General features: G+C 39.2%; 1 protein-coding gene across 1 annotated transcript in view; it reads right to left on the bottom strand.

Annotated features, from left to right (window-relative positions):
- The window catches only part of KIAA1109 (KIAA1109 ortholog), a gene marked incomplete at its 5' end in the record, with an annotated part of 180,806 nt that overhangs the window by 126,772 nt on the left and 26,598 nt on the right, over nucleotides 1-27,436 (bottom strand). The window contains 13 exons of the mRNA XM_018561118.1: nucleotides 2,604-2,733; nucleotides 3,236-3,463; nucleotides 10,041-10,246; nucleotides 10,364-10,470; nucleotides 11,033-11,211; nucleotides 12,711-12,808; nucleotides 15,849-16,004; nucleotides 16,363-16,480; nucleotides 19,899-19,990; nucleotides 20,917-20,995; nucleotides 21,846-22,002; nucleotides 22,808-22,958; nucleotides 24,695-24,774. Coding sequence (XP_018416620.1) covers nucleotides 2,604-2,733; nucleotides 3,236-3,463; nucleotides 10,041-10,246; nucleotides 10,364-10,470; nucleotides 11,033-11,211; nucleotides 12,711-12,808; nucleotides 15,849-16,004; nucleotides 16,363-16,480; nucleotides 19,899-19,990; nucleotides 20,917-20,995; nucleotides 21,846-22,002; nucleotides 22,808-22,958; nucleotides 24,695-24,774 — 1,781 coding nt within the window. The remainder of the gene's footprint in view (nucleotides 1-2,603; nucleotides 2,734-3,235; nucleotides 3,464-10,040; nucleotides 10,247-10,363; nucleotides 10,471-11,032; nucleotides 11,212-12,710; nucleotides 12,809-15,848; nucleotides 16,005-16,362; nucleotides 16,481-19,898; nucleotides 19,991-20,916; nucleotides 20,996-21,845; nucleotides 22,003-22,807; nucleotides 22,959-24,694; nucleotides 24,775-27,436) is intronic.

The raw sequence follows: 27,436 nt of genomic DNA, 5'->3' as shown, positions 1-27,436 counted from the left end.
TATCCCAATAATATTATAAAACTAGGATTGTATTTGTGGATGGTCAGACACCACAGAGGTGTGAGCAGCATGGGGGGCCATGTTTTCATCTCTGCCCATGATCCAAAGAGTTTCAGTCAACAAGAAGTCTATGGAACTTGCCTTCCCGAGTTTCCCAGGAATTTGCTCCCAGGGCTTTATTGCACAGGCACAGCGACCACAGAGAGGACTTGGGTGAGGGATGTAAACAAATATTTGAGGCCCCAAGCTCCAGATCTTGGTAGGTAAGCATCTGCAAGTGAGGATAATGGGTTCTATTAGGTCAGGGGAGGAGGGGGCAAAATGTATAAGTGCAATTTCTCTAAAAGTGCACTTATCTTTTAACATTTTTAATTTCATGTTTAATAAGTTTTTATTCAAATTAGGGCATAGATAGTTTACAACTAACATTTTTAATTTTAAGGTCTGAACATAACAAATGGTATATGCCTCAAATGTGACCTATAACAATACTCAATGGTGATTTAAAATGAAAAAGGTCAAAAGGTGTAAGCCAAAACACTGAGGTGGCCCAATCACTCATTAGTAGATAATTACTTAGGCAACCTGGACAAAAGGAGGCGGGCAAGAGTTCTAGGACATCCTAGACCTTCCCCATTGAATATCAGTTGTAAAAAGATCACTTGCATAAGACCACTGATAATGAACTGTGAGCCTTGAACTGTACCAAAAAATATACAGAATATCAGGAGTTATGTAAGCATTTATTGTATGGTAATATGTTTATTGTATGGTAATATGTTAATTAAAAACTAGGATTTCTGGTTGGTCAGATACCACAAAGATGTATTCAGCATGTGGGACCATGTCTTTAGCTGTGCCCATGATTTATGGCCTTTCAGTCTGACACCGCAGACATTTCCCATGCTGTTTTAGACAAAAACATCAGAGAAAATAAGGCAGAGCTGAGCAGCCTAAAGGGGGATATTCTTTTTAAGTTGCAATGCACTTTGGGTAGGATATTTCAATAGGATAAAAATTATAATTTCAATTGGTAACCAGGATCAAATAATGTATATGGAATATGGGCACATGGAGCACCTTCTAGAGCCTCTGATGTTATCATTTATCACCAACATTTCTTATTAACATACACTTCCTTTCCTTAATTGTTATGGCGCAAACAGTTCACTAGGATAATGACCGTCCTCAATAGGAAAATATACCATTCTACAACAAAATGTAAAAATTGTTAAAACCATAAACACATTAATACCAATGTTGGGTAGCCCTCGTGATTCAATGTATTGCACGTGTGCATGAATTATTCAAATGAGCGCAGGAATAAAAACCTTGATTGCTGATCTAACATGCACAGTATTACTGAGATAAATTGCCATGGATTCAAAGATTATTCATGTCATTCATGCATTGCGACAAAATATATTGATACAGTAATTGATGGCATTCTTCTGCCAGGTTTTAATTGCTGTACTGGTCTGTTTACGTGTTTCTGGGGACACGCCTCCTTCATCAGAACCTAGCAGCCCTCTCCCCTATGCTTAAGATGCATAGATACCAGGTTCTCATTTCTGAGCTTTGTTCCAACAGCCATCTGGATTACTGTAACAGCGATTGAGGACATATGTTGAGGGGCGGGGCCCTTAGACTGCCTGTCTGCTCTTGCTGCTTTGACAGCAGACTCAGGACAGGTCGCTCAGTGTATATTAGATGGCGGCCATGTGACATCTTAGGGAATACTCTTATTGGTCGGCTGATTCATGTGACTGGTCACTGGTTCGCCCTGATTGGACACTATTCGAGATATCTGACACTCAGGGGGAGAGGTTCTGATGAAGGGGGCGTGTCCCCAGAAACACGTAAAACCCAAGCTGACATGCAGTTTGAAGGATCTGTCAGGTCCGCAATTTGAGACAGATCAGCTCTGTTTGACTGAAGCGGACTGATGTAACCATTAAGTATTGGAAAATTGAACAAATGAACCGAAAACACATCTAAAAAAAAAATAAAATTCTACTAATGTAGAGTCAGTTTTACATAAATACCTCAAGTGACTTCAGAATTACAGAATGAAGCTGGCAATAAACTGTTCTATTAAAAAAATAGAACAGATTCCTCGATCAAAGCTTACCATCGTTGATTGAGGAATCTCCCGTTGTCTTCACTGTATTCTGACAACGGCCGCCGCCAGAATACCCCAACAGAGCCAGCAGTGCGTTGGCTGACGGCTCTGTTCGTATGAAGGTTTTCTAACCGACTCCTTTGATCAGCTGATCGAGGAATGCCGGCTGAAATTTGCACCGCGTATGGCCACCTTTAGAGATTTAGGATGACACAATAGTTTCATATAATGCAGTCTATATACAACTAATGACCACATTTAACACACACACACACACACACACACACACACACACACTCAAGCATTCTAACTTATAAGCTACAAAATATACTGCAATCACTCCCTGATGCTGCTCTCCTGCAATAAATGCTCTTGTGGGCTGCAAAAAAATAGTACATTCCAATTTTTTTACAAGTAGTTCTGCACTTTCACCAGATCAGAAAAGAAGATTTTTGCAAACAGGCCTAAAATACCTGGCAGTTGTCATTCACAAATATGTACAAAGGTGACAGTACAAGCTGGAGAAAAGTCTCTCCGTACGTTTTCTTCATCTCAAAGCAGAGTCTCTCCACAAAAGCAGTTGGACATTCTGGTCCATCATTACCGCAGTGCTAAGTGAAAAGAGATATGTAAAATGAGTACACAGATTACAGGACAAACTGCACAAATGTACACATTCCAAACCATATTTGTCCAGTATAAGACCACAAAAGCACACGGTTCACCAACTATAAGCATTCTCCTTATCTCAAACCTTATTTTCTGTGCTAATAATTGAAGTTGAGTGGTTAAGGTTGATCCTGCTAGTGTACAACACAAAGTGAACTAAGATACTAATATAACTTCAAGACATTTTTAAATGGTTAATGACCAAGACAGGGAAAGGGAAGGGAAACGACAAACGTGTATGTAAAACATGTATAGTAAAACATTTTTAAAATGCATGACATCAGCCAATTATGAAAAGAATCAATCGTGTCATGTCGCTTTTTACATATGGGGAAAGAGACCAATGAGTTTAAGCTACTAGGATGCTCTCCCAACTGAAATACCAATTGTTCATTGGCTTCGCCTTTAATCGGATAATGTAAAAGCGTATGGCATTCTACTTACCACAGGCAGCTTGGCATGCACTTTAAACACATTGAGAAGTACAGTGATGTCCCATGGCCTCAGGCTGAGTGGATGAACGGATTTGGTGGCTAGGTCATTATCTCTCTTTTCATTCTCCATTCCAACTGCGGTCCAGCCAGAGCTAGACGATGTGGACATTGATAGTACAGGACTGGAGGTGCTGTCCTCAAAGTCTGTGTACATGTCGTCCTCTCCAAAATAGTTTTCCTGAAACAGGGAAGAGTAGGAATTTGTTGATAGAAAAACACCTAGTTAGTATGCAAACAATGATTACCATATCAACAATGATTAGAACAATTTGATTTGAAATCTAAAAGTAGCCATGGACAACCCCCCAAAAAAGGAAACCTTGAAAAGATCATTGCTGCTGGTTTATGACTTATGGAGAAAACAAACATTTTGTCCTGTTCTGGAGCCTGGGAGCTTTGTAGAGCTTTTGGTGGGATGAAGTCTCCAGTCCTAGGTCCACATCTTATTTGGTAGTCAGGCCTGACTTCTTGGTCTGTCCACAAGCCTTTTTATATATAAGCTGTCTGATGCCAATGGCTCTCCCTCTCACACTTCCTCTCTCTGCTTTGTGGGAGCCTGCTGCTGTGTGAAAAGGCTGGGAGTAGAAGCTGCAAGGACCAGTCTAAACAGCCTGGCAGGAACGAGGATCAGGTAAGTAAATCTACTTGATTTCAGTTTCCTAGACAAAATGAGCAATTAGCCATTGCAGTACAGGCGTAACCCGCTGCAAGGGTAAGTTTTTAACTTTCCCAAAGTTCATCTTTAAGCTATTAGAGGTCCAATTTAAAGGAATTATTAAAGCCTTGCGTATATATCTACTTCTAGCAAGCAGTAGAGATATGCAAAAACATTTTTTTTAAAAAGTTAACAAAAAGGGTTCAAACTTAGCTGTGCCTACGCTGCGCGCTCCCGCCCGAAGATCTGAAAATTATCAGGCAGACGCAAAGGATCTTGCGGCCAGTGCATGCGCAGATCTTTGGACGGGAGAAGAGGAGAGAAACAAGGCAAGTCAACGCAGGCAGCGTGCACCCGCACAGAGTCCGTGGGACAGGAGGAGACAGGAGTTAGCGCTGGACCAGAGCCCGACACCAGCGCTGGAGGAACTCCTGAAAACTACTGGCAAGAAGAAGATGATCGGATCAAGAGGCATCATTTAAGGTCAGTCCTTACATCACAAAGGACTTACATTGGTGGAAAACATTTTAGGCTTTATTGTCACTTTAACACAATACAGCCTCCCTGCCCCAGTACAAAGTTAAGTAAATGAAATACTAAACTATGCTGCTTTAAATTATTTGCCCACAAAGTTAAAAGGCAAATCGAAATAATAGACCCTTTAAACTTTTAAAGCTGAATTGAGGTAATATCTCGGCAAATGTTACACAATCCACCTACAATGCAAATTTGAGCAGAGAAAAGGTTGTTTATCATCCACTGAACACCACCTTAGATTTCGAGGGTGTCTGAGTAATTGATGTGGATTAACTTTTTCACCAGCACAAAGACATTAGAACTCAGGTTATAAGTTGCGTCCAATGGTTAAATGTAGGTTGCAACTGTGTGGTTTGTGAAGTGATGCATCATTAGCTGTTACGCAAAGAATCAATAAACAAGTAAACATGTGGACATAGACAGAAACACTTTGTAAAAACAAAACCTTACAGGACTCCGGTGGGATATTTAGTGATACATGCCTTGTCTGAAGTCTATTAAGCTTGGATTGACCAAACAGGATGTTGATGCTGTACTCGCAGTACTGTACAATAATAAAGTGGAAGTCTATTTCCATTTTTGCAGTCAAATTTGAGCAAACCCCACTGAATGTTTGTTATGTATTCCCATTCACATAGCATGCCTAAAAATAATTGTAAAAAATATGTCATACCTTTTAGTTGTTTATTTTTTTTAGCAGGTCTTTGTGCAGACTGCAAGCTATTCTGAACAGTTTAAAAGGGAGTCCTCCCCCCGTAGAAGGATATGGGATACTCTGAGCTTCCTCACATTAGCATACAATACTTCTACCCTTTTGTTAGGACAGGCAGTGTTCAAATCTACTTCGCAACTGATAATGCAATCTGCCAGCACAGTAGTCAGGGCTTATTACAGTAAACACATTCCCAGAGCTCCCACCTTAACATTACATAAGGCGGCTAGGTAGGATATTTAAGTAAAAAGCAGTTAAAATGTAAGCGACGATTTTCAATTAAGTTATGCAATGTAAATGAGAACATGCAACAGTGATGAAGTAGGTGTTATCCCAATTCGGCTGCAAAAGTGTAAATACACTTTAGGTTAGAAACAAGCCTTCTTAGGCTAAGCATTAGATTCTCCTCTATGTACAAGTATTGCCACCGTAAGGGCCGGCGACTACGGGCTTTGCATCGATCACATTTGTTGGACATCAGTTTAAGATGCTTAGGGTGACAGGTTTATATTTGTTTTTTATTTTGCATCTGCACAAAGCTGTTTTTGCCACCTAGAGCTTAGTAAATTACAGGGAGACACCAAGAAGATGCTCATTCTTATTTGACAAACCCTATAGTCAGTTTCCATGTATTAAAAAAAAAAAGCCTATATTATTGGATTACCTGAAGATCACTATGAAAACATTGGTCTTGATCCCTCATCTCAAGAGGACATATTGAAAGATTTCACATGAGTCAGTGTTAGCCTGCCTTCCACAAAGAATTAATTAGGAACTTATTCTAGAATAGCGCCATAGGTTTTCAAAAGATCAATCTGATATTGGCCTGTGGAGGTGAGCTATTTTAGACTGAACAAGCTTTGCAAAATATTGTGAACAGCTGTAGTTTGGAAATAGAACAGAAGTCGATGGGAAAACAAAGTCATTTAAAAAAGAACGGTCCCACAGCTGAACACTGTAAAAAGCAACAGACCAGATTCTAATAAAGCTTTCAGCTCCAAGCCCACTGGTTCCAATTCCACTCTAAAAGCCCTATTCAGAAATCGAGCAGCATATAAAATAGAGCAATGGTTCCCTGCAGAGTTCTACAAAAAAGGATTTGAGGACACACATGAACAGTGTTTTAATTAGTATAACATGACTGGGATAAAAAGGAGAAGCCATAAACTTCCCTGAAGATGGGACTCGCAAAGTAAAAAACAGAAAATCGACGACGGATCAAAAAGAAGTGCCCTTCCTCATTTAACTTTCACAAGCCTCTAAAACATTTAAAAGATAAAATATGCATACAGCATTTGACAGCGATAAACCATCAGTGATGGATGTCATCTAAAAAACACACAGCAGTGCTTATCTTTGAGATTCTACAAGAAAGCATCATTCACCTAGCACCACAGCAGACATGCATATACAGCACTTACTACAAATGTGATGGATCTGTATTTCGCATTGTCGGTTCCATAGCGGATAACAAAGAAGACAAGTGGTGTGGCATGCAATTATGTCAAGTGTATGGTCTTCCGCTGGATACAGTTAGAGACAACGTGCTAAAAGCTTACACCTAATTATCCAATTTGAAATACAAGAAAGGACTACGAGAACCAGGTTTTCTTTGTAATGACATGCTAAAAGCATGAATTTTATATTGAATTCACTAAGTATCTTCCACATTATAGGAAATTAAATCTTTCCTTTGGCTCTCTGTAAATGAACATATGATGTACACACTTAACAGTTAATCCAAATGCTTTTATAGTTAGATGCCAAATGAAATGGACAACCCAGTACATCTAGTTTAGCATATGTACTATGACATGATAATGGCTTCCAAGTAACCATTCCACAGTGTTAGAGTGCATGTAAACTCTAACAATTCATTTCTCTTATTTGCTCTCTGGTGGGCTGTTAAATATACCATTGAAAGTGTTTTGTTTTATATGTTCTAAAGGTGCAAAAAACACCAATTGATCATGTTAGAAATTTAGAGTTGTCCTACATCATCTGCACACTTAATGCACTTAATGCAATATCTCAAAAAGTGTAATTAGCCCTCCTAATTCTTATCTTGGGACTACAGACTGATTAGTATCTATGTTGTAGTGATTCAGAGAGTGGGAGGGTTTGAGTAGTTTAGCAAAAGAAAACTGTGTAGTGCTGATACCATTCAAAAATGTTGTGTGTTGTTGGCCCCAACAAGATTTAAGAGCTGAGTGCATTTCTGGCTGATCACCTGATATTTTGTGCACTTGCAGGGACATTCAAGGGGGAAATGTGCATGCATTGCAGAGCATATGTTTTTTGCTTTATTTGTCTCTACATAAACTTTAAAGAACCAATCTGGTCAAAGGTTTTCTTTATCAGACATTACTTTATATGTGTACTGTGTACAGTTTATGGCACACACAAAAACATATATCTTTATTTGCTCTTTTTACCATTGGCGGGGCCCTCCTTACCATCTTGTCTTGATTTGTATTGTGTAGGGATGCACCGATATATTGGCCGCCGAGACATATCGGCCAAAAATGGCACTTTTGGCATAATGCCGAAAGTGCCATTTTCCTGCCGATACATCGGCGCATCCCTGATTTCTTTCCTCCCTGCTGGACGCTGCTATGTGTCCCAGCCGGGAGGAGAGAAACTGTGATAGCCGGCCGAGCCGGCGTCTCCTCCCACACCGCTCAGCCACCTATCACAGTCCGGCAGAGCGGTGTGGGGGTGGAGACAGCGCTGTCACAGGAAGCTGGGCTTTCCTCCCTACACGTCTCAATCAGCCTCCTGTGACAGCGTGTCAGAGAGGAGAGCAAGGTACACACACTCAGCGATCGCTGAGTGTTTGTACATAATTGAGGACATAGTATCTTGACTATATCCTCAATTATGAATGAATGGGAAGTGATCTACATCACCTTCTGTTCATTCAAGATTGTGGTTATAGTAAACACACAATGTTCTCATGTTATCAATTAACAGGAACACTCATAGAAGATTCCTGTTCATTGATAACAGGGGACACAGAAAAAGAGATTGAGGACTTTGTGTTCTCAATCTCTTTTTCTATTTTAAAAGGGAAATATCAGGGGTCTGTTTAGACCCCCAATATTTCCCAAAGCCCCTAAAAGTAATGTAAAAAAAAAAATTTAATAAAAAATGAATAAAAATAAATAAATATAAAAACATTTATAAAAATAAATAAAAATAAAATATTTTAAAAATGTGAAAAAATCAAAACATTTTCGGTATCGGTTTCGGCCTGACAATTTTTTTATTTCGGTTTCGGTTCGGTTCTAAAATTTCCATTTCGGTGCACCTCTAGTATTGTGATTGTAATGTCTTCCTTATATTGTAAAGCGCTGCGCAAACTGTTGGCGCTAAATAAATCCTGTATAATAATCATAATATTTGCCATATATCTGGGCCAATATATCATTCTCCACTTTCGGTGATGTCAGAAATGCTTTGCTGCTAGGTGATGCCCCCAAAATATTATACTAAGAAGATGATCATAATTCAGGAAAATTATTATTATACAGGATTTATATAGCGCCAACAGTTTGCGCAGAGCTTTACAATATAAGGAAGACATTACAATCACAATACAATGCAAGACAAGATGGTAAGGAGGGCCCTGCCCCTGAGGGCTTACAATCTAAAAGGGAGGGGAAGTGATACATTAGGAGGTAGCTGTGGTTGGGTAATGAATTGTCTGAGAACGTGATGAGTCTTAAGGGATCGCCTAAAGGCAGTCAGAGTGGGAGACAGATGGACAGGTTGGGGTAAAGAGTTCCATAGGATGGGAGAGACTCTAGTGAAGTCCTGGAGGCGAGCATGGGGGGAGTTGATGAGGGAGCTGGAAAGCAGAAGGTCTTTTGAAGAGCGGAGGGGACAGTTAGGGTGATACTTTGAGACAAGGTTTGAGATATAGCTGGGGCCAGAGTTGTGGATGGCTTTGTAAGTCATTGTTAATATTTTGAATTTTATCCTTTGGGCTATTGGAAGTCAGTGCAGGGATCGGCAGAGGGGGGTTGCAGACACTGAGCGGTTGGTTAGGTGAATGAGTCTAGCAGCTGCATTCATGATAGACTGAATGGGGGATATCCTGTGTAGTGGAAGGCCAATGAGGAGGGAGCTGCAAAAGTCAAGACGAGATATCACTCAAGACGAGTGGATGAGTAATTTAGCGGTTTCATTGGTGAGGAAGGGGCGTATTTTGGATACGTTGCGAAGGTGAAGGCAGTAGGATTTGGATAGTGATTGGACGTGGGGAAGAAAGGTGAGGTCCGAGTCAAGGATGAAACCTGGCACTTTGGCAGCAGAGCTGTGTAAGGAGGTGAAGCGCCTGCTTCCAGCAATGTAAGAACAAGGGTGAATGTGGAGGAAACAAGCACTTCTATCAATTAAAATCTATATGCATATAATCTTTAATATTTATAGCAAGCAAATATAATGGAAGTCTGAGAAAAGTATGGGGGTGAAGGCCATTTGAGGAAAAGCTGCATTTAGTGCTCATTAAAGACTGGAAAATAACTTACAGTAAAATCAGAGAGAAACCCGGTGGGCTGCCATTGCTGGCCTCCTTCTGAAAAAAAGGAACTTATTTGGCAGCAATGCTGATCCTTTGACTTCAATACACTCTTGTCCTGAAACAAGTATGCAGCAAATGAAGTCAGAGTAGAGCCCTAATCTGCATGCTTGTTTTAGGGCAATGTTTTAGAAAGAGCTAATGATCGCAGATTATGGCAGCCAGGCGAGCCATTTTTCTAGATAAAAATAGTAAAGCTGCAATAGATTTTTTTTCAGCAGAAATTTCCTTTCAATCAACACTTTAGAAAAAACAATATGAAGTTGTACCTTTATTGACAGAAAGGCCCTCAGGAGGGGTCCATAGAACATAACATGCGAGTCCGGGGAAAGCTCCAGCTCCACATGCAGCTTATCCGGTGGCAGTTCTGAAGGATCTATTGCTGGTCTGCTAGAAGTAGTGGGAGAAGTGACCCTCTCTGATGTTCTCTGGCTAGGCCTCAGCATCGAAAGCATTGATTCCTCTATTTCTGATACTGGTAATGGAAGGGAAAAGTTTGCATTTTAAGATTTAGAAAGGTAAATGGAAAATAGTGTGCGATAGCAAACATAAAACAAATTGCATGATTTCACACAGTTAACATTGAACTTACATGACTGCTTCAGTTGTTCATCAGCCTTTTGTGGATAAATTGGATGCCATGTATAATCGATGGCAAGCATTACAGATGGGACAGTCCAGCACTCCACCCAACCGGCCCTTAATGTAGAAGAACACAATATCATAGATAACCAAGTAACAGTAGGATTCACAAACCTAGTATTAAAGCATAAAAAATTGCAGCCTTGTCCCACCCTGTGCAGCAGAAATAAGCAGGCTTAGGTATGGATTCCAAATCGAGCCCCGTGACTATTATATATACACACCACTTTGGGCTTGGTTGTACCAAGTTTATAGTCCCAGAATAAACATACCGTGCACACTAAGAGGCTGGTCTATAAAGCAGCACATTTATAAAACACAGCAATGCAGTGCCTCAAAAAGTATTCTGCACTTTAACACAGCAGAAAGAACTCCATGATTGGAGAAATGCTGGTCACATGACTTTTGGCAATAACTCCCTTTTCACTTTAATAGATCTCTGCTGGAGTCCTGAAGCCGGTCCAGCGCTCAGATAATACACTTTTCATGACAGGCTTAAAGTGACAAAGTTACACTGTGAAAATTCATGGTTAATATACATAAGACTACTGTTTTGTAGCCTGTTAAACATTACCACTGTCTTTCCATCCAGCTGAAGACACAGTAGTTGGATACTTACTCTACTTGTGCTACATTTCTCCATTTCAGTTTGCAGTGTTTCAGGCCACTCTGATTCTCTGTAGAACTGCAGGAGTCAGGACTTGTCTTGTTTGGGTGGCAATCTTTTGCCAATGTAAGCAATGAATATTTACTTGGATGGCAGTCAGGTATGAACAAATGAAGGTCCACATCTCCTGCCTAAAATGACACAATATTTGTAAATTCTGCAATTCACACAAAGGCAAAGTAGACAGCCTACAATGATATTCATTTAAAGGATGCATCGAGAAAGAAAATGAGAACAGACAAGAAAAAATTTAAATGAATATTAAAAAATTTAAAAACAGCATACTATGAGAATTGTTAAGCTTTATGTAAATCACAAGAGTCACAAAAATATAAGCACCACCTGGTAGCCACTGGCAAGTGATCATCTGCACCCAAGAGCCTATTATGATTAATGTGCATGTAAACACTTGCAATGAATTTCCCTTATTTAGTCCTTTTCTGTCTGTTAAACATACCATTTAAGAGGTTTTGTAATATTTGTTTGAAAAGTGCAGAACAAAAAAAATGTTGATCTTGTCAGCTGATAAATTCCTGTGCTGCATTCTTTGCGGTCACATTGTTGCTAGTTATACTGTATCTAATGACCAGAGAACCCTACCCCTCTTTGTTAAGTACAACAGGAGAGGGAAAGGTTTTTGTAGTCCTGTCTTTGTTTTAATAATACAGTAGAATGATTAAGCATTGGCACCCTAAAGCAGAAAATGTGTTACTGGCAGAACTAACAAGGAAACAAAGAGTTACAAAGCTTAAAAAGGAAAACTAATGCAGCCACCACATCTAAGGAGTGGTAAGCTGCAATATACTACATTTTTATTTTGAAGTTAGATACATTTTAAAGATGTGCCTACTGTCTCTGTGAATTAGGTCCACACTAATGCAAAACTAAACAAGAGATGCCTTCTGGAATTTACATATAAAATTATAACACAATGAGGGGAATTTATCACAACTGGAGCAGACAAAAACTGGAGCAGCTGTGCATGGTATCCAATCAGCTTCTCTCTTTCATTTTCAAATCTTAACTGAACAAACTGAAGAGAGAAGCCGATTGGTTGCCAGGCACAGCTGCTCCAGATTTTGTCTGCGCCAGTTTTGATAAATTCCCCCCAATGAGTACAAAAAGAGTGCTAGTTCATGACCAATATGATTAAAGATATGAAACCAGCCTTCAAACTATATCTACTTTGGGAAAACGCATTATTGAAATATGCTGAAACCTAAAGGAATAGCAAATCAGAGTATTTCTAACACCACAGGGACCCTCATTTGTCACCCACAACCTTGTTAAGTCACGAAAAGCTTTGTGTTGAAAAAGAGCAAGGATTTCTGCTTCAAATGACATATGAAGCGATGCCCACACTAACAGCATGGAGTCTAAAAGAAAGACTCAGTGTGGTAATATTAGTCTGGAATTAAGAGAGTGAAAATAATAATCTCATTGGTACATATAAAACACATGTCCAGTGTGTCAAATAAGACAATAAAAACCTAATTGGTATAGAAGTGTATGGTTCTAATAAAACAGCAATTATACTGTCTTCTTCTGATTGGAAGCCCAATAATGAAGACAAGACCAAAGGATGTTTCGGCACAACTAGGAACATTAAAATAAAGAAAATTACACTTACTCTAAGGGAAAACCTGGTATTACATGTAGTTGGTACAAAATCCGTAAATGGCAGTGCAAAATCAATGTTTAATGTTTCTCCACAGGCGGCAAGATACACTAAAAGAACAAAACAGGAAATCAAATCTATACAAAGGTTTTCAGTGCTTAAGAAAAAACATAAAAGCTTTGGAAATAATACATTCAGTGTGTACTATAATGGCTACCGTTGTTTGTTATCGATTTAACATGGACAAAAACAAATCTTAAAAAGAACCGAAAATATATGTACAGTTTCTTTGGCGGTGCAGAACTTTACAGTAAGATAGCAGCTCTTGCCGAGCATTAATTACTTAATGAGAACATTAAATTTATTTTTTGGGTTTCCATAAAAACTAACAACCTACATTTACTACTGGGGAGCCTATAAAAATATTATATTTAATCCCTTGAAAGTTTTATTGTTTTACTATACCCATCACAGGGAATTTTGTTTTTGTTGAACTGATATACTCTTCAACGTCAAAGCGAAAACCGATTCTTGCAAAGTGATTTAAATAATTACAATGATAAAACACACAAAATAACTGACTGCATAAATATACACCACTTCAGGTCTGAATTTTGGCTGCCTTGAGCCTGTGTGGACAGTTTTTTTTATCAGCTTTGCATTTCAAGAAACTACAATATTCCCCAATTCCCATTTGCGAAACTGCTCCAGTTCGGTCAGGTTGCATGAGGATCGTGAGTGAACAACCTACAGACACAAATGATCACAAATGATCTATTGGACTAAGACCAGGACTCCAACTTGGCCCTTCAAGGACAATACAATTGTTATTTTTAAGCCATTTTGTGTAGCTTTGCATATATTTTTGTGGTCATTGTCTGGGTGAAGCTAAATCTTCTTCCTAGGCTCAGGCTGCATTAGGTTTTCCTCCAGAATTTCCTGCTATATTGCTGCATTTATTCTGGTAGACTCCACAAACCTTCTAGACCTACTGCAGAGAAACATCCCTAAACATGCTGCCTCCACCATATGCCATGGTGGGGGATGATGTGTTTATGATGGGAGGCCAAACCGCTTAATTTTGGTATCATCAGACCATAGAGCCTTCCCCAGCTACCTTCAGAGTCTCCCTGGTTCTCTTCTGGCAAACTGTAGGCAGGAGTTTTATTTTAAAGTGATTTACTTTGTCCCTCTCCTATAGAAATGTGACTGGTGAAGCACCTGGGCCATACTTACTGAGTGCAGAGTCTCTCCATTCTAATTCTGTGGGGCAGGCTCCATTCACACATGAGCGGTTTTCCGTGCATATTGGTACATGCTCTAAACATTAAAAACAATGCATTCCAATGTGAATTGTTCACACTAGGGCGGTGTCCGCACTGTACAAAAACCTGCGTCCCGCAAAAAAGTCCTAGCGTAATTTTCTGGGCGGATTCCACGGGTTCCGGATATAGTAATAGCCACAAACGTGTGGGATCTGTGTGTATGTTAATGTTTTCCGAGCGCTATCGCTATGTATGAATGGAGCCTTACTAGTGACCACTCCCATCAGTTTCTACCTTGAATTATCACTCACTTGGTGGATGGCTTGTTCTTCTCAGATTTATAGTTCTGCATACTTTTACCATTCCGTAATGACTGATTTAACTGTATTCCAAAGGATATTCAGGCATTCGATAATTTTATTGAAACCATCCCCTGATTTGGTCATTTTAGTAACCTTTTCACAGAGTTGCTAGGAAGGTCGTGGAAAGCATTGAGGATTGTGTGAGATATGCTAGGCTAGGGTACTGTTTACCAAAGGTTAGACCTTGCAGATAATTGTGCATATTTACAACAATCATTTGAAACCCCTTAGCTACATACAGGTGATGTCTATTTAACGCATGTGACTTGGTAAAAGAACTGGCTGTACCGGTAATGATTGAGGTGTGTCTCTGACGAAGCCATGCGCGTAAGACGGAGCTTTTGACATCATTACAGCTACAGCTGAATCTGCCGGAAGGACGGGAATGTTGTTACCATATCTCCTCTCTTATGTCACTGTGAGGTTTCCCCCTGCGAGAGAGTGCTTGATGCTACATGCCCATTTTTTGATGGTTTTATGTGAGTACCCTTTTTAATAATAAAGATTCCTTTCTCTGGATGTGGTCTCCGTTTATCTCTTTCTGGGTATGGTGATTTCTGCGTTGGTTCAAGAGGATTTAATTTGTCCTGCTTAAGGCCCCATTCACACTGAGCGACATGAAAATCGCCCGACTTTGAGCGATATTGCGCGACGAGCGATGTCGCGCGACATTGCGTTACTTTTTCCTATTGGGCTGTATGCAATCAGGAGCAATATCGCTCAAAATCGCTCTAAAAAAGGGTCATGTAGGAGCGACAAGCTACCAGCGACGAGCTACAAGCGATATTGAGCGACGAGATGTGAACAGCTCAGCTGAAATGGATTGGAGAAGCTACATAGAGCGATATCGCGCGGAAATATGAGCGATATCGCTGCGATAAATCGCTCAGTGTGAATGGGGCCTAAAAGGGTTTCCCTCCCCTTTCTGAGAAGGGAACTGTGTAGTGAAACCTACTTAGTGGATTCATATTATCAGGTGAGCACCCCTCTGCACTTGTGTGATCACTGGGTTTACACGGTGAAGGATTCAAAGAAACTTCAGATTGGTGGTTTCTCGATATTGTGGAAAAAGACTTTAGCATGTGGATAACACTATAAGTGTGTTTACTGCACTTTATTTTTTCCTTATGATTTTGTGGAGATAGACTTTCACATGTGGATGACATTATATGTGTACTTAGTGCACCTTTGAATTTTGCTGCACTTTATTGTTTGCTATTGTCTAATCTTGGGACTATTGTTTTTCATATTTATTTCACTATATATTAGCTTGGCACATTACACACACACACACACACAGTAATTTTGCATTTTTTAATTGAAATTAATTTGAGTCTCTTTGTCAGGATCTTTTTTCACTCTAACATTAAAAAGGTACATTTCTGTTAATCATCAATGTAAAAAAGGCAAAGTTAGATTTTTATAGGCCAAACTATCCAAAGATATGTCAGTACAGCTGCTAAATTATTATTAAATTAAGGCTATTATGAAAAATGGAGAAAAAAAATTAACTGATACATTACCATTTTCTTGTTGCTTGGTTGAGCAATCAATCCAATTGTGTTGATTTGCTGCCCAGATCATCTCAAACTGATGAAACATTATCTTTAGGTTCCAAGTATATGGGACAAAGGAAAATAAATCTGGTGCATTGTCACTAGACCAGTCTTGTATTAGATCTAAAGTAGAACCAGAAACATAAGCTATAACCAGTCTATAACTCTCTGTTCAGAAAGTAAGAAACAAATATGTCATTTAAATAGGCAGTTGCTGAAAAGGCAACCTATATGGTAGATGTTTTCTAGACACAGTTCTACAAAAACAAATATAGGCATGACAGTGCCCAATGAAATTATTTTTGCCGAATTCAATAACTTTCAGTCTGACAAGAGAACCTAGACAAAAACAAACACAACCCTTGCCATGCACAGCAAGGGTTAATACAAATTTAGCAATGTTACTAGAATCATAAGTACATGCTATCTTAAAAAAATTGTCAGTGACTATGTTAATGCTATACCAAATCATGTTACTTACCAGTGAAAAAGCCTTTTTGAGCAAATATAAAGTGGTATGTTGCCTTGTACACTTCAAGCTCACAGTGCCACGTTTGAGGCATATTCCACACCCGAGGGTAGCTGGCATTTATATGAAACTAGGGGGGAAAGAAGGAATACACTATATTAAATAGACATAAAGAATAGAAAAAACAACTAGCTAGGTCAATGGTGGGACTCATTTTATTTAACTCTTTAGGACCCACTAAAGCCTAATATATGTCAACGATGTGTTGACTAATTCTTTAATATTTGTAGGATTTACTAACATTTGCACAGGAATCAAAACATAGTGAACCTAGACTGGTTTAACAAAAACTGCCTTTGGGTTGAGACAACTAGGCCCAAAACAAATTTTAGTTTCTTGAATTTTGTACTTGTAACATTCACTTTTTAATATTGAATTTTTACATGTACAAATCTCAAGTCCAGTGTGTTAAACGTTTTTATATATTTATTTTATATCACTGGGACATTCACATTCTTCCTACTACACACATAATGCCAGCAGATACATTTCATTGTCTAGCCACAGGCTCAGCTAAAATAGGAATTTTGACCTACCTGTAAAAATATTTTCTTGGAATACAGTACTGGACACAGTCTCCTTATATTTTTAGACCACGTTCACACAAGACAGTTGAACACATGCGATATGGTGTGTAAATATGCATTTGGAAAGCGTTTCTAAATGCATACCGTATATACTCGAGTATAAGCCGTCCCGAATATAAGCCAAGGTACCTAATTTTACCAAAAAAAACCTGGGAAACAGTATTGACCCGAATATAAGCCGAGGGTGGGAAATGAGGCAGCTAATGGTAGATAGATACCAATAAAATTACATTAATATTTATTTAAAAGAAAATAAGTAAGAAGACGCGCTGGCTCGAGTATAAGCCGAGGGGGGCACTTTTCAGCCAAAAAAATGGGCTGAAAATCTCGGCTTATACTCGAGTATATACGGTATATAGTATATGCATCTAATGATTTCCTAATGGGTACATTCACACATGATTATTGCGTTCAGCCCTGGTCAGTTTACCTGCATTTAAGGCAAATAAAAGTCTGGTTTATCTAGGATCCAGAGAGAACTTCTGAATGTGCATGTGAACGTACATAAAAGTGCCTAAACCTACTTTAAAGAAGGAACATTTAAAAGCAGGAAATGTGATCCAGGAGGCATTGTTTATGCTACTCAGAAAACCTTCCTTGCATTTAGAAAAGCTAAACACAGGAGTGCAAGCGTGAATGAAGCCTAAACTAGGGTGTACATTGTTTCAATTTTTTTCCACCTGTGGGCTAAATAAAAAAGATATAACAAATTCCTTCACCCACACTGCGCAGGGACAGTCCCCATATAACCACTTCATCTCCCAGCTGTAGCAAGCAGTAGGGGGATCATAAGAACAGAGAGGAGGGTCCTGGGCCCTGTACTGTACTTCAAGAAAAGGATTTCACAGGTAAGTCAAAAATCCTAATCCAACAGTACAGGACACAGTCTCTCAGACATTGATAACTGAGGAAAGCCATCTGCCAATTCTCCTTGCCTGGAATGTGCACGGAAGACAGGGCTGGAACATGAAGCTCTACTCAAGCCACGATGAGGTCTGATTTTTTATAATGAAGAGACTCTTTGCCTGGAGAAGGGACCAAGCGGTTCCAAAACATCCCTATGATGTGACACTACAGAGGTCAATAAATATTGACTGAAATCAAGCTGGAGTGCGAGTAACTTTTTCTTCATTTACGTTGATTTGCGGAGGCATCTGCTGTCACTTTGGCACCCACCGGATACCTAAGGGTTTTGTCCGGTCAGGTGTGCGATGGGTCCCATTTCAACATTCAATTGATTCTCTTTAAGCCGCATGACCTTATTTCTTCTTGGAGAATGATGTAAGCCCAAGCCGTGGCATTGTCAAACATAATCCCGGTCAGATGCCTTCTCCAAGGATGAGGGGACAGCTGAATCGGCCTCATTTCCTCTGCTGGCCAAATCCCATCTATCAAGACGGTATGCAGAACTCTTCCACAGCCCGAGAGGATGGCATTCATTGTGAGGATCTTCCAAGTTACTGAAAGGTAGGATTTTCCTGACTCCAGAGCTAGGTTGGCTATCCAGCATGCCAGGGAATGACTGCTTTGCTGGACACAAGCATGAGACCATACAGGGACAGAGACTAGACTGCTTGTCCCACACAGTTAGAATACGGAGTAGCAACAGTCTGAAGAGAAACTGGGCATACCAAACTGCCTCGAAGTAGGCCACCAGTAGACCCAGAACCCTCATGCAGAAGAAAATGGAAGGTCAGCTCTTGGACCAAAGGGTCTGAAACTGTGAGCAGAGAAACCTACATTACTTGTAGGTAAAAATAAAAAACTGGACAGGGCCATGTTCAACACCAGACCCAAGTTCTCCAACCAGTCGGTTCCAGGAAGGATTTCTAAAGATTGATGACCCAACTGAACCTCTGTAGAGTCTGCATTGTCCACATTACGTTCATCAAAAGGGCCTGGGCCGACTGACCTTTTAGTAGAAGTTTGTCTAGATATGCCATGTGGATTCTCTGGGAACAAAACAAGGTCAGGAGCAGGGCAAGCACCCTGGTGACGGACCACAGCCCTGACCAGTATATCACCCTGCGGCTGACATACAGCATTGCTTCATGTGCCAAGGATCAACGCAGGATCCAGTGACTGAAGCAACATCACCGGCTGTATACGCAACTGCTTCCAGGAGGGGTCCAGGTTCTCTCCCCTAGGGCTGTACCATGGAGTAGATGGGTCTGGAGAGCTGCTGAGAGGCAGTAGCCACAGTCGCTATAAAGAAGCTAGGAAAACAGAAACTTGCTAGAAGAATTTAGAAGAAATAACTGCATGTAAAAATGAAAGCGCACATTCATCATCTAAGGACACCAGCAAAAAAAGGAAGCTTGATGCGAGAGGGAGGAGTTATATGGAGGCTGTCCCTGCAGCTTTTTTCCTTTGCCAGAGTACATTCAGCTTTAGGTAGCATATAACCCAAAGTCAAAGACTTAAAGAGCATGTGTAGAATTAGGAAAATGCATTACCTTCTCAGTGTGTGCCTGAAACATTTTTTTTTCCAAATAGGAATCTATACATAATTATATAACGACTTTAATAATATATTATACTAAGAAGGGATATGACTGCAATTTACCAATAAAAATTCATCAATGGGAACTGCAGAATAGGGGGTAAACTTTTATACTAAGAAGATGACACATGGACACAACAAGAAGTTGGATGAGATGTGGTTTAATCTCAGACTGTGTAAGAATTAGTTTTGTTTCTATCAGAGTAGTAAAAATGTGAGATTCCCTTCCGCAGTTAGTTTTGATAACCAAGTTTTGATAACATAGCATTGATTACTTCAGAAAACACTTAGATGAGTTTCTTAGTTTTTCTTAGCTTAGCCCATGTTCATAAGTGAGGAAATAAATGCAGGGTAAAAAAATACATTATTAATAATAATTAAAGCTAATACAAACTTACTGCAAGCATTTCAGCTTCTAGAAGAGACCTGAACTGCATACTAGTTGTGGTATCAACATGTAATAACTGCCCTTTAATTGTTGGAGAATAACCTAAACACAAACAAATGAAACAATTCATGTTATATAACAAGAAAAAAATATACAGATGAAAAGAATGAAAATTACAATATTAGCCAAGTTCCATCTCCAAACAAAACATTTTCATTGTGGTTCTTAGTGAAACTTTTATTCCTGTCCACACATGGAAGATATCCATTGACAAGGTGTCACAGGGACAGAAAGTGGTGGCAAATAACTCTTAGAGGAGTTGGTTGAGAGGGTTATAACCTCAGTCATGTTTTTGTTTGTGCCTATTTCTTCTTGCTCCACTGCCACCCATTACTACTATTTTTGATCCTGTTGTCACATTGGCAGAAAGTGAGGTAAAATCTTCCCACAGACAGTAATAAAAGCCAACCCAGATTTAGTTATTTTTTTACTTTCTCTGCTCTATCATGCAAAATGATGGGGAACCTTCAAAAAGGATGATATCTGATAAACAATGTAACCAAAGTATCTTTTATTTAAAGAATGTATACTACTGTATCAAACAGCTGTCCTGATTCTTCCTCTAACTGACAAGGAAAAGTTATATGGTATCCAAGCATAGGTTCAAAAAAATCTATAATACATTAGGAAACAGCTCTGACAACTTGTTTGTTGAATAAATTATTTTGACTAGAGGTGCACCAAAATTAAATTTTGAAACCGAAAATTAAAAAAAAATCCCAGTATTAAGGAGAAATTACAGTATAAATTAAAGTCACAACTACTTGTTTTTGCAAAGAAATAGGATATGGAAAAATGAACACTTTCTCATTAAATATTACATGACTAAACATTTTGTATTATGAAAAAACATTATCTGAAAATTATATTCTGTCCATCATGCTTTAGGGAAGACTATTCCAGGAAATGCGTGCATGCTTGTTATGAAGCTTACAGTACATTAACAAAATGCTCAGTAAATATCCTACCATTTTCTGTGACAGTCATGGGAATGTTTACTTCCAAATAGGATCCTGCCCACACATTCACATGCACGGCATTTGTTTCCTGTAGAAGAAAGTGCATGTTAGCTATTGCAACCTCTACTGACAAAAAAATTTCCCATATGGCAGCACAATGTGCATCTATATGTCAATATTTCTTTAGCCCTGTGTTATTTAGATTAGTGATAAATCCAAGCTACAGCAAGAAAACTTTAAGAAAGGGGATAGAGGGGGAAAGCAAAGCTGGGAGGAGAAAATGTGTATGTGAGCAAATAGGAGCAGAAGAAAGATGAATGATAGTTGCCCACTGCAGTGTTTCATAACTGCGGGATGTTAGAGGAACATGGAAGCAATACAATAACATAAGTAATGTAAGTATAGTATGTGGGAATGTAAGCACATCAACTACCTTTACATGGCAGAGGCGTAGTCAGACTAATGAATTTAATGTAACATGCAGCAATTAGCACGTGCAACCTTGCAACCTTTCTATAGTAGCATATATATCCTAAAGTTAATAATATGCCTAATGCATTTAAACTTAAACACTTTTGAATGTTGTGTGGATACAAATGTATAATATCCTTGTACTGTTGCAGCAGAAGGTGAAGACATGCTGAGAGCTTCTTGTATGGTTCAGTGATTTCACACAGCTAGTCTGTACATACCATTGGGACCTGAAGCACAGAAAGGCCATTGTGTTACCTAATTACTATGTGACAGTTGGATTCACTGACATAAAGCCCTTTGGGATATACAGTCAGTTAGAGTAAGAGGCTAGCATCACACATGCCTACACAAGCTTTCTAGAGACATCTCAATAATACAATTCAGTGATTTCACCACACACACGTTTCAAGATAAGAGTATGTTTTCCTTGTACACAATTTGATGGATTCATTGTGCATACTCACTTTGTTTTTGGTGAAAAGAAGATCTATTGTAGCATTTGCAATAATGTTCATTCTCAGCTCAAATGCCTGGATCTGTCGAGGTTTGCCAGGCTGTGCAATCTCAGAAACTTTCAAAACCTGATAATCTGGTGGCAAGAAAAATTTCCACAAGCACTCCCTGCCAGAAGATGCAAATTATTAGGTATACAGCAGGAATAAATCATTAACAGTGCAAAAAGCTAAGCAGAATCTGTAATTTACCATTACAGGGTGCAACTGTTGTAAAAAAGAATGACAGGATATTTATACTTAACCACTTGCTGACCAGGGTGTTAAACCCCCTTCCTGGCCAGGCCATTTTTCAGTGTTCAGCGCTGCGGTACTTTGACTGACATTTATTCCGTCATGCAACGCTGTACTGAAATTAACTTTATACCATTTTTTGGGGACAGATATAGCTTTCTTTTGGTGGTATTTAATCACCACTGCGGGTTTTTATTTTTTACTATATTAAGGAAAAATTACTGAAAATTTTTGGGGAAAAAAAAGTTATTTTTATACATTATGTTATAATACAATTATTATTACCCAATCTTTTTTTTAAATATAAAAGATGGGGTCATGTCGGGTAAAAAGACACCAAACATGTCAAGCACCGGCGAAATCACAAAAAACGACCATACCCAAATAAATGCAAAACTTTTATGTACGTTCTTAACAATAAGAATAAAACCATTTGCCTGACACTCTGGAAAATGTGTGCTTGTGCAGTACATCTGCATGTACACATATATACTGTACATAATACAATATATTGTAGTTTACACATAGAAGCTCCTATTAAAGTAGGGTGTACATTTATATACTCACTTTTTAAATGCAGAACGTTTTGTGGAGCTCTTTTAAAATGTTAATCTGCATTTAGAAATAGTCATATCCTTCAGGTAATTTCTTAGTTCAGAAGAAACAGAATTCATGCATACCTCTGCCTATCCGCCCATGGCCCATAGTTAAAATCTGTTCCTTTTCCACAGACAATATCTAAACCCCAGCAAGGTGGCAAGTCTTGCAGCTTTGCATCTTCCGAGTTGCTTTCTTCTTCAACATTTTCCCCTGAGTCTTCTGGAACAAGTCCTTTAAATAAAACAAAGCAATAAAATTATACATTTTGCTGCAATGACTACTTTAAGAATCATTTACTATACTAAATATCTACACAATTTTGTTTCTACTAATCAAGCAAGTATTAGAAGCAATAAAGCAAATTTCTTAGGCCACCCATACAATAAAAGCAAACTTCCAAGAACATCTTTCCATGTAGATAGCTAATATTCTAATTCCCAGAAGACACAATTCCAGAGCTCAGCTTTTTCCTGTTTCTACAAATGCAATTTTTAATATTATGAAAAAAATGTCACTCCAACCTAGGGATACCTGGAAAAGGCATACAGGGGTGTACTCCCTGTGTGGCGTAGTGCCGGGGATTCTTCCATTAAGATAACCAATGTGTGGATTGTTACTTTCATTCCCTTGCATTGGAATATATACACTGAATATATATGAGGACAACTCCTTGATCTTCCTTTGGGAGTTTTATATGGAGGCTGCTTCTCCTCTCCCTAGTTATTTGGACCTTAGTGATGCGGTTTGACTGTGGCGTGCATGGAGCCCATCCTTGGTCTCCCCAGAAAGCCCCCACAGGGATGGTACTGTCTTCCAACCTTTGCCCTCTTCCCCTACCTGGAGCCCACTGGCCGTGTCATGAAAGGTTCCTAAAGAAGCTATTTTCTGCGACACGCGTTGAACCTACTGAGAACCTGTTATCAAACCAAATCTGTGAATACTGCCTACAGATTTGTATATGGCTGTTCATTCCATATCTGCTATGTGTTATTAGTGCATCATGGCCACACTGTCTTTTAATCATGTTTTACCTTTGTCATAAATAAATATGTTTTTTTATCAGTATTTGGTAATTGTACTTTTTGTAGCATCTAAAAAGTCCCAGGCTCTTTTGTAGCCATTCTTCTTTTCTGTCCTTGAGAAAAATGTAAAACCATTCTATAACAGTGTCATAGATTGCACAATCCCAACAGGATCACACGTCCGTTACAATTTGCAAAAGAAGATGTTTGTCATGTAACATGAGGAAATACAGGTACTTAAGATACCAAATATAATCATTTACATAAATCACAAAAGTAAAAAAAAGTGGCCTTGAAAACATAGACAAAAAATGTATTACCTAGAAAAGTGCTGGATGTTTAAAGTAGAGCTGTAGCAAAGAGGTTGCTGTTTCCACATTTTGATTGAATCCAACAGTACCAAATAGAGGTGGGCATAGAAAGCAAAAAGCCTTCCAGAGCAGATCCATATAGTCTCTTTCAAGGCACTGTCAGACGCAGCTTTCGTCTTTACTCTCTTGTGCTACATTCAACAGTCTACTGGTTAACTCCACAGTCCTAGTAAATGCAGGCATCATGCTTAGCAACATGTTTGATTGCTTAGCATGATGCTAAAATATCACCACTAATGCACTTACTTCTGATGGGAAAAAATGCAATATTGTGCACTAAGAAATATTTCATTAATAGAGGAAAACACAGCATTAAAGCAATCATAAACCGGAACAAGAGATAGCGGACAGCAAACTTCACAAAACTTGTCAAGCCCTTCATAGGTTAAGTGGAAATCACTGCAAACAGTGCACAAGGGTCAAGACTGTCAAGATGATGCTCATCACAGATATCAGTGGAACGTATAAGACAAGATAGAAAAAGTGGAACTTTACATCCAACCTTGAAATGAATTAAATGTGGAGCCAATTACTTGCATCAGCTAGCTATTTCTATCCTCTAGCTTCAGATTACCTGGCTCATCCATGTAGTAGTAGATGTCAACATCATTAGACTGCATGACCACAAATCCTTCTCCCATGAGTCTTGGAGGCCTTAGAATAGAAAACAACAAATTGAACATCATATATTTTCCAGGGATATTAAAACAAATATTTGCACAATATGAAGTAAACATAAGACTGTCAAATAGAAGCAGGTTTAGGCCAAGGAGAATAACATCTCTAGCTAGAATCATTCACATTGAGACTAAAAATAAGTATAACAAATTGGGATCCTTCAAGTTTAGTCTTCCTTTGTTGTCCATAATTTTAATTAAGCCGCATTGGCACAGCTTTAATGTGGAGAGAGGGCCATTCCAAGAGAAAAAGTAATACCCCTCCTGTCTTCTGAAATGTTTTATCCTGGAGTCTTGGCTCTGATTCGAATATTTACTAAATGTAGACAAAAATAAAGCTAATAGGAAGGAGGAATAAGGACAGAAAACAAAGAGTTCACCTTTGCCAGAGTCTACTACCTATGTTCCACTATTTAGCTCTGAAAATAACAGTTTCCCTTGATTTTCTAAAGGAATCCATACTCACAAATTGGTTGTAGCCCGACTTGGCAGAGTTTGGTCGGATTGGCCAACAACACTGCAGTCTACGAGAACAAACAGACTACTGCAGATGCCCCAAGCAAACTGGTTTTGGTAAAAATAGGAATTGAATATGCAGGATATTTTCAGAGACTGTTTTTATTACAGACAATGATAGTGTATGCTTGTGCACCCCCTCCTACCTGAATTTACAAAAACATGACTAATCAGGAGAAAAAAATGTTGGTGTTATATCTGTAATGTAATAGTATTTTAAACATAAAATAATATATAGCCATCACATTTCTAACAGAACATGTGCCGCCTTAGGGCTCATTCACACCAGCAATAAAAAGAAGCTGCTGGAGTCTGCTGTGTAAGTAGCAGTGTCAAACTGCATTGCTATGCAACTATTTTTTTTTAACTTTATTGAAATGTTACAAAGTAATATTTCATTCAGTTCTATTCACCGCAGCAACAGTGCGAATTGGTGTACTGTGAGGCAAAATACTGTGGTGGAAGAAAGTACTGCATGCTTTTCTTTTTTTTTTTTTAGTGCACACTACTGCTGCACAGTGGGGTGAGCTGACATAACTGTGAAGAAGGCAAATTGCCTTTTCAACGTGTTGGGACTAGGCCCTTGGTGACAGAAATAATACAATATTACATATACCACAGATGGTAGTAATGTCCCGATCTACAAAAGTCCTTCTTAAAAAAGCATCTTCGTGTTTACTAAATCTGATTCTGGTGTTCACATCATGCCTTCACCTCAAATTGAAAACTCACTCACCCTTTTCATTACTTTTCTTTCATGAAAAGGTAAAAATGCTCATATATATCCGTGGCAGAATCTTCTAATTATATATTTTCCTATTTTGATAACAGATCCTCTTGGTTTCAAGCCCATTTAAGCTAAGAAAAAAAGCACTCCTGGGAGTAAAATATTTAGTTTAAGTAGTGACTCATTTATGCCAACACTACGTAGACAGAAATTAGTGTTGCGCAAAAAGAGTGCTTGTAGGTTTTTGCAGATCGCACTGGACCGGAATGCAGACACTTATGTGCCTGCGTTTCGGGGGCAGGCGATCGCACTTCGGGAGGGGGGCGTGGCTGCGGTGCCATTGACTTCAATGCACCACCACGCCCCCTCCCAGGGAGCCAGCCGGCTTGCGTTCCAGAGGGCGACCGCACTGGAACGTGGAGTTTGTGGTGTGAACTGGCCCTCAAACCAGCATCAATTCCTACATTTACATACTAGCACAAAGTCAGGGGTTTAGCAGGATTAGAGTCAGGTGTCTGATTAACCAGTTATACCAAGCAGGTGCTAATGATCATCAGTTTCATTGGTAGGTTGAAACATAGTCATTAACTGAAACAACAGCTGGGTGAGGAACAGCCAAACTCTGCTACTAATATGAGGTCGTGGAAGACAGTTTTATGTCACAGGTCATACACCATGGCAAGACTGAGCACAGCAACAAGACACAGGTTAGTTATACTGTATCAGCAAGGTCTCTCCCAGGCAAAGATTTCAAAGCAGGCTGGGGTTTTAAGATGTGCTGTTCAAGCTCTTTTGAAGAAGCACAAAGAAATGGGCAACGTTAAGGACTGTAGACGCAGTGGTCGGCCAAGGAAACTTAATGCAGTAGATGTAAGACACATAATGCTTACTTCCCTTTGACATAAGAAGATGTCCAGCAGTGCCATCAGCACCAAACTGGTGGAAATCTGTCCCAGGAAGTCTGGCCAGAAGTGGTCTTCATGGAAGAATTGCGGCCAAAAAGCCATACCTCTGACGTGGAAACAAGGCTAAGCGACTCAACTATGCACAAAAACATAGGAACTGCGGTGCCGAAAAATGGCAGCAGGCGCTCTGGACTGATGAGTTAAAATTTGAAATATTTGACTGCAGCAGATGGCAGTTTGTTTGCCGAAGGGCTGGAGAGCGGTACAATAATGAGTGTCTTCAGACAACAATGAAGATTGGTGGAGGTTCCTTGAAGTCTGGGGCTGCATTTCTGAAAATGGAGTTGGAGATTTGGTCAGGATCAATGGTGTCCTCAATGCTGAGAAATACTAGCAGATACTTATCCACGTGTGTGTATGTGTATTATGTTCCACTAGTCTTTTCTTCAAACTTCATTTTGTGTGGCCCACATACTGTTAGGCTGCAAGGG

The sequence above is a fragment of the Nanorana parkeri genome, unplaced genomic scaffold (assembly GCF_000935625.1).
Source record: "Nanorana parkeri isolate BGI_ZX_2015 unplaced genomic scaffold, ASM93562v1 scaffold501, whole genome shotgun sequence".
Lineage (NCBI taxonomy): Eukaryota > Metazoa > Chordata > Amphibia > Anura > Dicroglossidae > Nanorana > Nanorana parkeri.
The sequence above is the reverse complement of the archived record's forward strand: the minus strand, read 5'-3'. Positions and strand labels throughout refer to the sequence as shown.